A 15,115-nucleotide genomic window follows, 5' to 3' on the forward strand; every position below is an offset into this window, starting at 1 on the left:
TTTTATTATCACATATTAGAGAGAAACTTGAGAGCATAGATTACAAATTAGGTGAGCTATTTTGTGAGTGCTTTGTGTGAAATTGATTGAGAGAGATATATTAGTGTTTGTAACTACTTCTTGATAATAGTGAATTGCGGTGCGCTTGTGGATTAAGGCAATTGCCTAACCACGTATATCTGTGTGTTCCTCTTCTTTGTTTCTTTCTTATGAGTTTTCTAGATTTTAAATTCATCGTGTTGGTTGGGGTAGATCCCTAACAATTGGTATTGGAGCATTAAGGTTTTATTGTGGATCTTGGGTATTGATTGTTCCTGTGTGAGCAATGGCGAATGACGAAGGAAAGCTAACATGATCCCCGAAAGCAGTCATTGGATGCTTGCAGTCAGAACATACAAAGGATTTCCTACTTGCTATTCCGATGGAGGGACTGGGACATTGTATGTCGTCGGTGGAGTATCGTTATATTCTCCGGTACCGTCTCATGATTCCTTTGTACTCTGATGGTGATCTATGCCCTGTTTGCAAAAAGAGTAGACTAGATGCTTCCGGGGATCATACAGCACATTGTAGATATTTTCCAGGCTTCAAATACCGACCTGATCATGTCAGAGATATTTTATGTGATGCATTTTGGAGGGCTGGTGTACAAGTGAAGGAGGCTCCCATGAATTTTCTCACTGATCCAAATGAGGGAAGATCTATACTTCGGCCTGCGGATGTATTGATATACAGTTGGTCTGAGGGGAGACATGCATGTGTTGATGTAACTCAAGTCTCTCCGTTGGTAAGGCTTGGGAATAGAGTCTTTGAGGTGGGAGAAGCAGCTAAGAGAGCAACGACAGGGGAGATGGAGAAACATGATGAAGCTTGTACGACTAACCAGCATTGTTTCATTCTGTTTAGTTTTGACACTTTCGATTTCTTGGAACAACAGTCTGTTGAGCTTCTCAAGAGACTTCAGAAAGTTATGGACGATAGCGTTATGACAAAATTGGTTCTAACGAGTTTGTTTTTAGAAGAATAGGATTTGCTATTCAAAAAGGACTTACGGCGCAGCTTGTTGCACGCTTGTCCTAATTATTTGTAAAATTCCTTATCATTATCAATAAAATTTCCACTAAAAAATAAAAAACTTAGCCTTGACTATGCTGATGCTTCTAAATGAATGTTTGAGTCTGGATTGAGATTCATGGTACTTTGAACAAATAGATTGCACCAAATGTAAGTGTTTGAATGATGATCCTCAGACGGTATCAAATGTGAATATTTGAATGGTTGGATCTCCACAAACGGCACCAAATGTAAATATCTAAATTTACACCAGAGATTAAGACTTAGTTCTTAGCTTTTAAGTTGGAATAATCAAGATAGGATGGTTTTATATAGTGTTAATGTCTACTCTTCATAAGTAAGAAGATGCCTACGTATCCAACACTGTGTGTGTGAGATTGGAATCAAGCCACATGTAGCTCTGAAGGGTGGTTTTTATAGTCATTTAGAGTGAGCATCGGGTGCGACACGTATACTGATGAGTACAGATGTGTGGTCGAGATGGATGACATGTGGCTATGAGGAGCACGTAGATAACAGTTGTAGGTCTATCTGAGTTAGCATAGGATGTAATGATGCATGATGTTCTCCATAATGATGGTGGATGACTGTAATAGTGCATGTATTACGACGGGAAAGAGGCTTAAGGATAAGCTGGCAATGATCACAGTAGTAGGTGATGATGTCACGAGATGAAGTCGAGTGACGAGTCACTGATCTGCCGATTGTGCGAGTATTATGATGTAACGAGTGCGATAAGCGTTCGTATGCCTGGGGGTCGCGTTATGTTGAGGGAGTCATTGTGCGTGCACATCATGTGACTGATGGGAAGTCCCTTACAATTACATTAAAAATTTCTACAGTATCGAACATGTTCGCAAATTCTTATATGATCGACATTCCAAAATGAAGAAAAATCTTAGTATTAATGATTTTGTAAGAAATCATGTTGTTCGGGTTATGTGATTTTAGAATTCGGTATTTCAGATTTATATTTAGTTTACCAAAAAAAAAACAAATTAATAACAATTTGGCGATCAATAATATACAACTCGTCGACAGCAGGGTTCGAACCTGCGCGGGCAAAGCCCAACAGATTTCAAGTCTGTCTCCTTAACCACTCGGACATATCGACCTTTGCTGTTGTTGTTGTAGGCTTTAACCTTATCACTCATTGTTGCTAGATGCTCTCGCCCCGTTAAAAGTAAATATTAAATTTCTGCCTCACGAGCAGTGATACTGTCCATTTCTTTCTTCCCTTTGATTCATTTCAAACTCCCAATTTTTTCCCACTGTAAATTGTTTCTGGAATTTCGAAATGATGAGTTTTGGGATCAGTGATCTACCAGACAAAATCTTAAGCCCAAGCCCAAGCCCAAGCCCAAGCCCAAGCAAACATGTTTTTGCCTTTCCAACGTAACCATATGCTACTCTCTGAGGAACATTCCAATTAAGTTCGTTGACAAAATGGTTGACTTCCTCCCCTAGACTTAAAAAGAAGGAACATGTAGTGCTTTACTTCCATGGCTGTAAGAGGTTTCACACAACGCGTCAAACTATTCTTGTTATAAGTTTTGATATCTCGAAAGGAGATCTTTCAGGTCATTCCAAAATTAATTTTCTTTCCTAGTCGTTTTTGTTTTACACTCATTTTTTTTAAGGATTGAAAATTATGCTTGGGCAATGATAAGTAACAATATATCAAGAAGGGCGGAAGAGTAGACCATATATAATCCTCAAATATGACATATCAGAACCTACAATGTCTATAACGTTGAATAATGGTGCACAAGCCACCAATGAGGACTGTCAAGTGTCAATAAGGACATTTCAATTGCTAAACCACATGAACACGATTCACTTCCACCACAAGTCTTAGTCAACACATTGTTGGCAGAAGCATCTAAAAGATATACCAATATGAACATTGATAAGTATAGTAGTTTATTGCTTTTTATAAGACGTTATGGAAAATATGGTCAACTTACCTTCTCTTCATATATCATTGAGGTATGTTTTTCAGTCCAAGAATTTGATTAGTTATGGATATTAAGAAAACACCATTGTCTTTTTTTCTTTTGATCATCTTATTTTTCATCCATAACTTTTGTTTTGCAATAGACACCATTTCATCTGCTGAAGTTATTAGAGATTCTGATAGTGATACCATCACTTCTTTGAATGAAACCTTCAAACTAGGATTCTTTAGCCCTGGTAACTCAAGCAATCGTTACGTTGGAATTTGGTTCAGCACACTTCCAGGAGACATAGCAATTGTTTGGGTTGCCAACAGAGATAACCCATTAGCTGATTCTTCTGGAGTTTTGAGGATTAGTAGTGATGGTAATTTAGTTGTTTTAGATGGAAGACAGAAGGTTGTATGGACAACAAATGTTTCAGTTGGCACAAATAGTTCACGCGCAGAGTTAATGGAATCTGGAAATCTTGTTTTAAGAGAAGTGGATTCCAGAGGTAGTAATGTTGGCAATACTGGTAGAATCTTATGGCAGAGTTTTGAACACCCAACGCATACACTCTTACAAGACATGAAGTTTGGTGCTAATGTTAGGACAGGGGAGAAAGAAATTATAACGTCATGGAAAACGGATTCTGATCCTTCTGAAGGAAGGTTTCATATGGAGCTTGAGCCTCTAAACATTCCTCAGTTTGTTCTGTGGAGTGGATCTCAACGCCATTGGCGGAGTGGTCCTTGGGGCGGTAATACATTCCTTGGAGTTGAAGGAATGAGCAATCTTTTTCTCAATGGATTCAGTGTCAATAGAGCGGATCAAGAAGGATATGTTTTTGCACTTCTTTCTTATGTGAAAAAGCCTTTGTTTGTAAGGTATGTGCTGAATTCTATAGGGAGAATAGCTGAAACACGTTTTGATGAAGGAGAAAATAGATGGGTAGAGGACTGGTCAGCACCACTGACTCAATGTGATTTTTATGGGAAGTGTGGATCTTTTGGATTCTGTAACTTATTAAGTTCACCAATTTGTAGTTGTTTGAAGGGGTATGAGCCTAAATCAATTGAAGAATGGAACAACGGAAATTGGTCTAGTGGTTGTTTCAGGAGTTCCCCATTGCAATGTGAGCGAAATAATACAAATAGTGATGAGGGGAAAGACGATGGGTTTCTTAAGCATGAAAAGATGAAGGTGCCAGATTTTGTCAATTCTGAACGGGCCCCGGACATGGAAGAATGTAAACAGACCTGTTTAAGGAATTGTTCTTGCATAGCTTATTCGTACCAAAGTGGTGCTGGTTGCATGTGGTGGCATGGAAATTTAGTTGACACGGAGGAATTCTCCACTGACGGGGTCGATCTTTACATCCGTGTAGCATATAAAGAGCTCGGTAAGATTACCTTTTGTTTTTTTAAGTTCATAGTATATGTGATGTAGATTAAACTGGGGGAAGCTTTAGTTTATTAAATATACTCTTGAATTAAACAAAACAAAGAAACCTAAAAGACGACTCTTTTATTGAATCTCACAACTCATAAACTTCAACACTGAGAAACCCTAATTACAAGCCTCTTATTTATACTAATAACAATAAAGCAACAACTAGTGGGCTCATGACCCATGGGCTCAACCACCGAACCTATAGGCGCACGCGTATAACACTTGACAGACGAACTAATGCTCTGAATCACTCTTCCCGAGTTGAAAAGAGCTCGTCCTCAAAGCGTAATCAAGGAAATGCTGATAGAATGTAGGATCGAGTTGCTGAAAAAGTGCACCATTAATCCAAGAATTGTCAACTGAAGAACGATTGTACCATTTTACCAGAGAAAGTGGTCAGGTGTTTTCAAAGCAGAAGACTCCAACACAGCTTCAATACGATCTGTAGCAAGAGGGGGAGCTGCCTTGCGATTGATATGCAGTGGAATAGGGGGAATATGATCACCCACAAATGGCGCAAGTTCACTAACATTAAATGTTTTGTTCATCCGCAATTCAGGAGGAAGATCAATCTCAACAAGAAGTAACATGAAAAGGACCAAAACGTCGCATTTGTAATTTATTAACCTTATCCATATGACATTCTTTTCGAAAATAAATCATAACCAAATCACCAAACCTGAAAGAGTAAACGTCGTGGATGGATATCAGCATCTGATTTATATTTAGTATAAATCTGGGTTAGTTGCTGTCTAACATTATCATGAATTTCATGGAGACGTTGTGAAAAGTCGGTAGTTGAAGTGCTAATGGGCATGGTTGGAGGAAGAGAAGCTAGATCGATTGGCATAGTAGGAGAAACGCTACGAACAATATGAAAAGGAGACATACCAGTGGAACGGTTCACTGCATTATTATAAGCAAACTCTGCTTGGGAAAGTGCAAACTCCCAAGATTTGGGGTCACCCCTAGTAATGCAACGTAGTAAATCCCCTAGACTACGGTTGACAATCTCAGTTTGGCCGTCAGTCTGAGGATGAAAAGCAGTAGAAAACTTCAAGGAACAACGCAGTAGTTTCCATAAAGTTTGCCAGAAATGACTCGTGAACTTAACATCACGATCAGAAGTAATGCTACGAGGAATGCCATGGAGACACACAATCTCACGGAAGAAAATAGAAGCAATGTGACTAGCATCTGAAGTTTTCTTGCAGGGTAGGAAGTGAGCCATTTTAGAGAAACGATCCACCACCACAAACACCGAATCAAAACCTTTATTAGTCTTTGGCAAATCCAAAACGAAATCCATAGAAACATCAAACCAAGGACGTTCAGGGATAGCTAATGGTGTGTACAAACCAGCGTTCGTTTTCCCCCTTTAACTATTTGGCAAGTATAACACCTCTTGATAAAAGCATTAGTATCACGGCGCATAGAAGGCCAAAAATAATGCTCTCGTAATGGGGGTAACGCACGTAAGACGCCCACATGACCAGATAATCCACTTGAATGAAATTCAGTAATGAGCTTCTCCCACATGGATGAATCAGGGATACATAACTGAGAACCCCTAAAAAGAAAGCCATCCTGAACAATATACTCGCCATAAATAACCGCATTGGCAGTGCAAGAGGATAGAATAGGACCGAAGAAAGAGTCGGTCGGATAAACCGTCTTAAGTTCCTAAAACCCAAAAACAGTAGTGTGGAGTGAAACTAGGGCATATTCGCGCCTGCTCAAAGCATCAGCCACCTTGTTGTCTTTACCAGCTTGGTGCTTGAGAAGAAAGTTATAACCCTGTAAGAACGCGAACCATTTAGCTTGACGGTCACTAACTTTAGCTTGGTTATTCAGAAAGCATAATGCTTCATGATCGGACTTGAAAACGAATTCCCTGTGAAGAAGATAGTGACGCCAATGTCGCAAAGCCTGAACCACGACATATAACTCTACATCATAAGTGGAGTATCTACTAGAAGGACCAGATAACTTCTGGCTGTAGAAAGCAACAGGTCGCCCATTCTGGGCTAAGAGATGCACCAACACCTGTTTTACAGGCATCACATGTGACCTCAAAAAGTTGAGACAAATCAGGCAAAGCCAGGACTGGTGCAAAAGTAAGCTTCGCCTTTATAAGGTTGAATGCTATAGTAGCTTCCTCCGTCCACTCAAAATTCTTATCCTATAGTAAAGCGGTAATATGAGCCATGATACTACTAAACCCATTAATAAAACACCTGTAGAAACTGGCTAAGCTATGAATGCTTCGCACCTGAGAAACAGAATAAGGAATAGGCCATTCTAGAATTGCCTGGACTTTAGAATCATCAACAAGAATGCCATCACCTGAAATAATGTACCCCAAAAAGCCAACAGAGGAAACCATAAAAGAACACTTCTTTAAGTGCAGATAGAGCTGTAGGCGCAAAACTTTGAAAATAGTTTGTACATGCTGTAAATGTTCCCCCTCAGTGTTGTTATAGATGAGGATATCATCAAAATATACCACAACAAACTTCTCCAGATAAGGACGCTGGATATCAGTCATAAGCTGCATGGTGGAGGGTGCGTTTGACAATCCAAATGGCATAACCAGGGTGCCAAATGGCATAACCAGCCATCATTTGTTTTGAACGATGTCTTCCATTCATCTCCTTCATGCATACGAACCTAATAGTACCCACTCTTGAGGTCGAATTTTGTGAAAATCCAAGCTCCCTGTAAAGAATCTAGCAAATTCTCAAGCCTGGGAATAGGGAACCTGTACTTTATGGTAATCTTGTTGATGGCACGACTATCAACACACATACGCCATATCCTATCTTTCTTCGGCGTCAACAGTGCAGGGACAACACAAGGAGATTTGCTTTCCCTCAATAGACCTTTCTGACACAATTCAGAAACCTAGCATTGGAGTTCTTCGTGCTCAGTCGGTGTCATCCTGTAGTGAGCCAGATTGGTAAAGAAGCCCTCGGGATAACATCAATCAATCGAATGTTGGATGTCCCTGAGTGGAGGAAGGCCCCCACTTTCTGACTCTTGGCAAACATCAGAAAAAGATTCCAAAAGGGGACACAAGTATGGAGGAACATCAGTAGACTCAATGTTCAATTTCGGTGCAATAGCAAAGACTGTGCCGGTTTCTCGTGCTTCAGCTAGAAAAGAGGCACGTACAATATCTTTGACATGAGATGTTGATGGTTATAACAGTTCTAGAATTAACCGTTGCCCATTATGCACAAAGGAGTATGTGTTCAATGCACCGTCATGAATGCTTTTATGATCAAACTGCCACGGGCGTCCCAGTAAGAGGTGACAGACATCCATGGGAACAACTGTGCACATGAATGTATCTTCATATTGACCTATAGAAAGCGGTACGACACATTACTGATTGGCTTCCACTGGATCACCCTTCTTGAACCATTGGATTGAGAATGGTTTAGGATGTTTAGTGGTCTTCAATACCAATTTGTCAACCATCTCCTGCGCAACTAGATTATCAGTAGAACCACCATCAATAACAACAGTACACAACTTACCTTTACTGATACAGCGAGTTCTAAAGTTAGAATGGAATGGCGTCTCCATGCCTCCTTACTATCCCCATCAATGGTCTTTGCCGGTGTTGCAACTAAGGAGAAATGAGTTGCGGGTAACACTTGGGATTGTGCATGTTGCATAGGTGTAGTCGGTGTTGTGTCTTCACCAACGCCTTGTTTTAATGGCTGGTTGATAGTTGGTAACACTGGAAATTCTGAAGTGTAGCTTGACACAAGCGCATAATCTAGATTAGGGTTAGGCACATCCCAATTGATTGGAGCGCCAGTACCCCATCCTACATTCCAGTCGTCTTCATAAAGCTTATTTAACTCTGATTCTGTCATGTCAGTCAGATCTATCGACATAACTCAATAAAAATTAAAAATTGGAACTTTAATTTCTGGTGAACAACAACACTATGAACAGTAATACGAAAAAAAATTCTTCTCAAAGAATGAAGAAGAAGAAAAACGAATATTGGATTTTACTCGGGAACAATTCGTGCTTCGATACCAAATGATGTAGATTAAACTGGCGGAAGCTCAGTTTATTAAATCTACTATTGAATTAAACAAAACAAAGAAACTAAAAGATGACTCTTTTATTGAATCTCACAACTTATAAACTTGGGGATGGTTATATGAACTCCATTTAAAATGACTCCAAAAAAACTCCACCACTAAATATATTGAATTAGAAGCTAATTTTTTGTGTAGATGTTCTCCACACAATATAGATCATCCTCACAAAAAATCAATTCATTTGAAGATGTACAATCTCGTAAAAAATCGTTTATAATGTTATGAAGTTATCCAACGGCCCATATTATTTTAATTTTGGTACAACTTTTGACAATGTTAAACGTATTCGATTGAGCTGATTTTTTGTGGGAGTGTTCTCCATCATGTGATGTATATCCTCACAAAAAATTAGATCTCAATTCATCTTGTAAGTCCACTATTATGAGTGGAGTAACTTTGGAGTAATTTTAAATGGAGTTCATATAACCATCCCCTATAAACTTCAACACTGAGGAACTCTAATTACAAACATCTTATTTATACTAATAATAATAAAACAACAACTAACTAGTGGGCTCATGAGCCATTGGCTTGACCACCGAACCTATATGCGCACGCGTATAACACTTGACAGACAAACTAATGCTCTGCATCAGTATGCTTCAAATTCAGATGTCTATATCTGTTTTACTCATTGATAATGAAAAAAGACATTACAGTTTGAGAGCTTGAGCTTCTTTTTGTTCTTAAAGATCGATTTCAGCTTCTCACAATATCAGCAGACATCCTTGAAGTTTCATACCAGAGGACTACGGTTTGAATTCCAGCTTGGTTTTATTTCACAATTGTTCACACTTGCATAAGATCTCTTGACTTGACGAGGGAATACTACACCTTACATCCACACACTATACAAACAAATAAAGGCCAAAAGGCCACATGAAAGTGATCACTACTCATTTTTTGTAACTATTGCCATAATGTAAATGTGGACTTCAATTCATTTAGGTTAAATATAGTATCTAGTCGAGTTTATACATGGGAGATGTTTGATGGTTTGTTTCTAAAATTGCAGATAAGAAGAAGAATATAAAGGTAATCATAATTATTACAGTAATTGCGGGACTACTTATTGTCTGTCTCTGCATGTACATACTATGGAGGTGGATGGACAAACGAAAAGGTTATAGTTACTTTATCTTTTTCTGTCGAGCTTATGTTTAGCTCAGTACTCACACTCTACTCACTACATAAATCAGGAAAGAGGAAGAAATATATGGAAGTTGTAGTGCTTGGAAAGAGTGACAAGGTGAAAAACTTTTCAGATTCAGAAGAAATTGATCCAGAGCTACCAATTTTCAAATATGAGCAGCTAGCAGTTGCTACTAATCATTTTAGTTTTGGAAATAAGCTTGGGGAAGGCGGTTTCGGCTCAGTATACATGGTACTTATCTTTTTGTCATTCTTAAATCTTATTAACTAAAAAGTAACATTGACAAACATGGGAAAATCTACATGCCCCATACTCCACAAGCTTACACTGGCACTGTTGAATTTTCAAATTCCTCGTGGCACGACAAGTCCAATTAGTTAAATATGTTAGTCGAGAAGAATGCATATACGCATTACTAGTGGGTAAGGAATCTATTGTTTTTAAGCATATAGACTTGACACATCGAATTGGTTGCCGACAGGGCAAGTTGCCGAGTGGACAAGAAATAGCTGTAAAAAGGCTTTCCAAAAGCTCTGGACAAGGCACAGAGGAGTTTAAGAATGAAGTTGTGGTTATTTCAAGACTCCAACATAGAAATCTTGTTAAGCTTCTTGGATGTTGCGTCGAGGGGGTAGAAAAGATGTTGATCTATGAATACATGCCCAACAAAAGCTTGGATGCTTTCCTCTTTGGTATAATCTTTTAAAGGCTTCATATAGTATATATACATGGTCTTTCTTCATTAAATTAGTTAATCTACCTTAAACCCTAAACCCTAATCTACCTACTATTTAAATTTTTGTTATATACATATGAGAACATTACATACTCATAGTTGCCTGTCGCCTGAAATTTCACCTTACCTCACTTAATCATTAACTTAAGTCAGTGCCATGCAAAATTAAATATGAGCCCCTGTTAATAGAAGGAAGATGCTTTTGTAAATTCCTTCCATTTCTATCTGAGTCTAAAAGACTATAATATACAGCATTTTCATTTTTCTACATACGTCTACTCGATCAAACAGTCACTGCTTCACCTAACATAATTGGGTAGTTCTACATTTTCTGTATTTAAATTTGGTTACATAGTCAGTAAGGAAGGATACTATTTCTTAACAATTCTTGTTATATATTCTCATTGTATTATACAGTACTAATTCTTATACCTAAAAGTTTGTTTTAACATTCTTCTATTGATCTTCTAAATAACCAGATCCAACCAAAAAGGCACTCCTGGATTGGGGAAAGTGCTTCCAAATTATTCAGGGGATTGGTCGAGGGATTATTTATCTTCACAGAGACTCTAGATTAAGAGTGATCCATAGAGATCTAAAACCGAGTAATATTTTACTGGACAAAGATCTGATTCCTAAAATTTCTGACTTCGGTATGGCAAGGATATTTGGAGGGGAACAACTCCAGGCAAATACCAGAAGGGTTGTTGGAACATAGTAAGTATAATCTTAATCACTCTTGTTTTTCTAGTGAGTACCCTCTGAGAGTGGCAATAAAAAGTCGGAACCTACTTGTGGTAGCATTTGCTGATAGCAATTCAGTCAAAACCTTCCTAAGCGATTAACCAACAAGCCAATAGTCCGTAAGATTTCCGTCATGGAATGAATTGTTCAATATATAATGCATGTTATAAGATCTATTTCAAGTTGATAATACACTAAATTCTCTATTTCTTAACTGCACCAAAATGCAGTGGCTATATGTCCCCTGAGTATGCAATGGAAGGACTATTTTCTGAGAAGTCGGATGTATACAGCTTTGGAGTATTACTATTGGAGATTGTCAGTGGAATGAGGAATACCAGTTTTTATCATCACGAAGAGTCTTTAAGCCTTATAAAACATGTATGTATACACAAGTTACACTATTCATCCACGTGCATATGTCAATAACATATGCAATCTTTAATTATAAAAACTAAAATTATGTGATTGTTTCAGGTGTGGAAAATCTGGAAAGAAGACAGGACACAAGAAATAATTGATCCTGCAATTTCTGAACAATCTGTAGAAGAAATTTTAAGATGCATCCATGTTGGGTTGTTGTGTGTGCAAGATTTTCCAAAGGACAGACCTAGTATGGCTTTCATACTTTCTATGCTTACTAGTGAAATTACTAATCTTCCTACTCCAAAGGAACCTGCATTTAGTGCAAGACAAACTACTTCTGATTCAGAGTCTTCTCAGAGTAGGCACAAAAAGTGTTCTGTAAACCATGTAAGTATCACGACTCTTGAAGGGAGATAGTATCATGTAGATCAAAATTATTTTATTTCTCAGTTTGAAATATATTCATTCAATTACATATGAGTGTGTTTTGTATAGAATTGTTTCTCTTTTACTGATCCTTACATTCGATTGGACCTCCTGCTCCATATAAACACATTGTTTCCCCATCGTCCTCCTACTCACTGACTTGCATTTTGTATATGGAGTTTATTTCTGTTTAACTTGTGTATTTAAGCTTTGTTCTGGAACATCTTCAGAAAATTCAAACTTATTTGAAGTTCAGTTCATTTTGGATGTAATTTATGAAGTCACACTCAGACTGTTTCACCACTTAAAAGAGCTGAATGCTTTTTACATGATTAACGAACTTGGAGGATTCAAAAGAGAAATAGGGGAATATATACACAACAATAATGAGAAAAGAAAGTGAATCTTGTCTTTTTAGAAGTACGACTAATGCTTGTAATAGTAAGGCTAATGGACTAGCCATTTGGTCAAAAGACAGGGGTCTTAGTGATCTGTGTGTGTATGATGGATACTCATTTCCATCTGTTATCTTTTAGATTACTGAAATGAAGAATTTATCAAAAATAAATAAATAAATAAAGACGAAAGTAAGGATCTAGTATTTGGCCTTTGGCATAATTGATCTAAAGAGCTTATTTCATTAATTTGTTATGAAAACATGCCGGGTGATGACTAGAGATCAAAATCCCCATGTGGAATTATTATAGACAGGTTTCGCTGTTGCTCTCATGCCACCCAACACTCTTCCACTAATAATGTTTGATTATCAATCAAAACAAATTACAGGAACCCCACCTCCATGCAGCATTCAATCATATTCTGGCTGAAATGCCGGTATAGTCTAGCACATGTCCAACTATCAAATATGTTGCTAGTTGACACTCTTATGAAAGTCCCAATTCACCCTCAACCTTCTGATAAGTGACTCAACATTATACTTCTTTAATCACTAATCCAGATTACCAGGAAAAAGAAAAAGAGCTTGATCCCACATTCCCACTTCTCTAAATATTGAATATTTGGAGATTAACAAAAGCTCAAATAATGTTTAAAGTGTAAGTGGGCAATATATTTTAACGTCCCATATTTAAATATGAGGTAAACTTAACAATCTTAGGCTCTAAGCTCGGTGAAATCCAATAGATTTTCATGATCCACAAATGCCAGTACAGTTAGAAGAAAATCAAGGGACAACAGCACATGACCATTTTTGTTTTCTTTATAGTGGATGGGGATTAATGTAAACTGATGTCATTACAATTATATCTATCTTCCCTCCACCAATCTCTCACTCAGACCCGTAAGCTAGCTAAGCTTCCTCCTAGATTTGAGAGAGAGAGAGATATGGCAGTTCTTGGGATCACAAAGTGCCAACTGTTTTGTACAGTCAAGTTACTAGTCTTGCTTCAAATCAAAATCATTTCCTACCAATACAAAGTTGGAGATTTAGATGCTTGGGGCATTCCCACTTCAGCCAATAAAAATGTCTACACTATTTGGCCCAAGAAACATAACTTCCAGCTTGGAGATTCACTACGTAAGTTCTCACTCTTTAGCTACTCCTAAGAAAACATAAATAGTATTTTGGATTAATTGTCTTCATCTTATAATTGTTTGCAGTGTTTCTATACCCACCAAGTCAAGATTCAATCATTCAAGTCACAGAACAAGCCTTCCAGATCTGCAATCTAAAAGATCCAATCTTATATATGAAAGATGGGAATTCGCTGTTTAACATTACTACCCCAGGTAAATACTTCTTCAGTAGTGGAGAACCTGGGCATTGCGAAAAATCGCAAAAGCTCGCAATTTCGGTATTAACTGGAGATGGGTCTGCATTTTCACCCTCATATGGTCCATCAATATTGCCAGATACCGCACCTTCTTATCAGAATGCATTTGGATCTATTCCTTCGACTTCGTCGTCTATGCCATTGCAAGTGTTTTCGGGTTTGATTGTAGTTGTATTGGGACTAGTTACAATCGCACTTAATGGCGCCGTGTAGAGAAGATAATTTGAGATAGATTACAAGTATCCAAGAAAACAGACAAGTGAGAATGTTTCCAATTCATTTGTATTAATTGGCAGAGTATTTTTTTTTTTTTTCTTGTATATTTCAATGCTTTTGGCAGATTGATGCATATGGGATTCTATTGTTGTTATTCATTTCGATCTCTTAGAAAAATAAAATGTTTTTGAGTAGTACATTTTCCTTCTAGTTCTACATAAGAGTTGAGTTCATGTTCATGCATATGGGATTCTATCCTTATTATTCAGTGTGTTTCCCGTTTTAATTCCTAAAATAACATTATTGTACCTTGATTATATCAGAAATTATTTGCAACGACCTTTTGACAAATAGCATTATCTTTGATATCATTAGGCTTCGAACGTGATAGAATGTCCAAGGAAAATCTTGTTTATGTTCCTGTGTTCTTCTGAAATGTTTGTCATCATTTTTTTTTTCTCAAGAAATAGGACCCTGATGCTTGTTCACTAACATTTTTTTTTAATTGTTCTGATAATAGCTTCAAGTCTACATTTACTCCGGCAAATCGCTTAAAAATTCAAAATTTTCATGGTCATCAAGTGTATGAACCAGTTCAAATAACCGACCTCATAATTAAGCCAAACAGGTTCGTTCACAGAACACTCTATTCGTTCAAAACATGATACATTGATGCAAATGGCCACAAGAGACTGGAAATAAACTCTTTATTTTCATCTTTGTCCTCTTTTATGTCTGTGCCCTCGACAGAAACAATCACCAGTGATGGATAAACACTAGATTCCAGTGGTGAAATCTGTGAGTTAGGTTTCTTTAGTCCTACTAATTCGATCTAGTAACTGCTGTATGGGTGTCTAGAAAACCATTATTGGATTCCAGATTCCTCTAGAGTTCTAAAAATAGGTGAGGATGGAAATATTGTGCTTTTGAATGGAACACACAAGTATTTCTGGTTGACAAATGTTTCTTTTAGATCCAATAGCTCTGTGGCACTACTCTCAGATGAAGAAAATCATGTTCTTCTAAAAGTTACTGCAGAAGAAAAGCGAAGATGATCCATCTCCCGGGAACTTCGTTGTTGGCATTGGAGAAGC

The 15,115-nt window shown here is 37.6% G+C and overlaps 2 protein-coding genes and 1 non-coding gene across 4 annotated transcripts; 2 read left to right on the forward strand and 1 right to left on the reverse strand.

The window, feature by feature from the left end:
• Window positions 1-2,106: 2,106 nt before the first annotated feature.
• Window positions 2,107-2,188, reverse strand: TRNAS-UGA (transfer RNA serine (anticodon UGA)). Its single transcript has one exon. It is a non-coding gene; the product is annotated as a tRNA-Ser (tRNA).
• A 541-nt stretch (window positions 2,189-2,729) lies between these two features.
• Window positions 2,730-12,063, forward strand: LOC147477271 (G-type lectin S-receptor-like serine/threonine-protein kinase At1g11330). Of its 2 annotated transcripts, XM_086583484.1 has the most exons (8): window positions 2,736-3,063; window positions 3,175-4,413; window positions 9,603-9,710; window positions 9,787-9,971; window positions 10,222-10,432; window positions 10,956-11,193; window positions 11,451-11,601; window positions 11,698-12,063. In XM_086583484.1, exons 2-8 carry the CDS (start codon window positions 3,483-3,485, stop codon window positions 12,001-12,003), a joined length of 2,130 nt encoding a protein of 709 aa, XP_086439610.1. In that variant the 5' UTR covers window positions 2,736-3,063; window positions 3,175-3,482; the 3' UTR covers window positions 12,004-12,063. The 2 variants fall into 2 exon arrangements, with proteins under 2 accessions (XP_086439609.1, XP_086439610.1); XM_086583483.1 differs by having other exon boundaries at window positions 2,730-4,413.
• Window positions 12,064-12,202: 139 nt separating this feature from the next.
• Window positions 12,203-14,218, forward strand: ENODL8 (early nodulin-like protein 8). The gene is made up of 2 exons (XM_086583488.1): window positions 12,203-13,549; window positions 13,633-14,218. Exons 1-2 carry the CDS (start codon window positions 13,261-13,263, stop codon window positions 14,016-14,018), a joined length of 675 nt encoding a protein of 224 aa, XP_086439614.1. The 5' UTR covers window positions 12,203-13,260; the 3' UTR covers window positions 14,019-14,218.
• Window positions 14,219-15,115: the final 897 nt, after the last annotated feature.

Source organism: Coptis chinensis, chromosome 9, assembly GCF_015680905.1.
Source record: "Coptis chinensis isolate HL-2020 chromosome 9, ASM1568090v1, whole genome shotgun sequence".
NCBI classification, from domain to species: Eukaryota; Viridiplantae; Streptophyta; class Magnoliopsida; order Ranunculales; family Ranunculaceae; genus Coptis; species Coptis chinensis.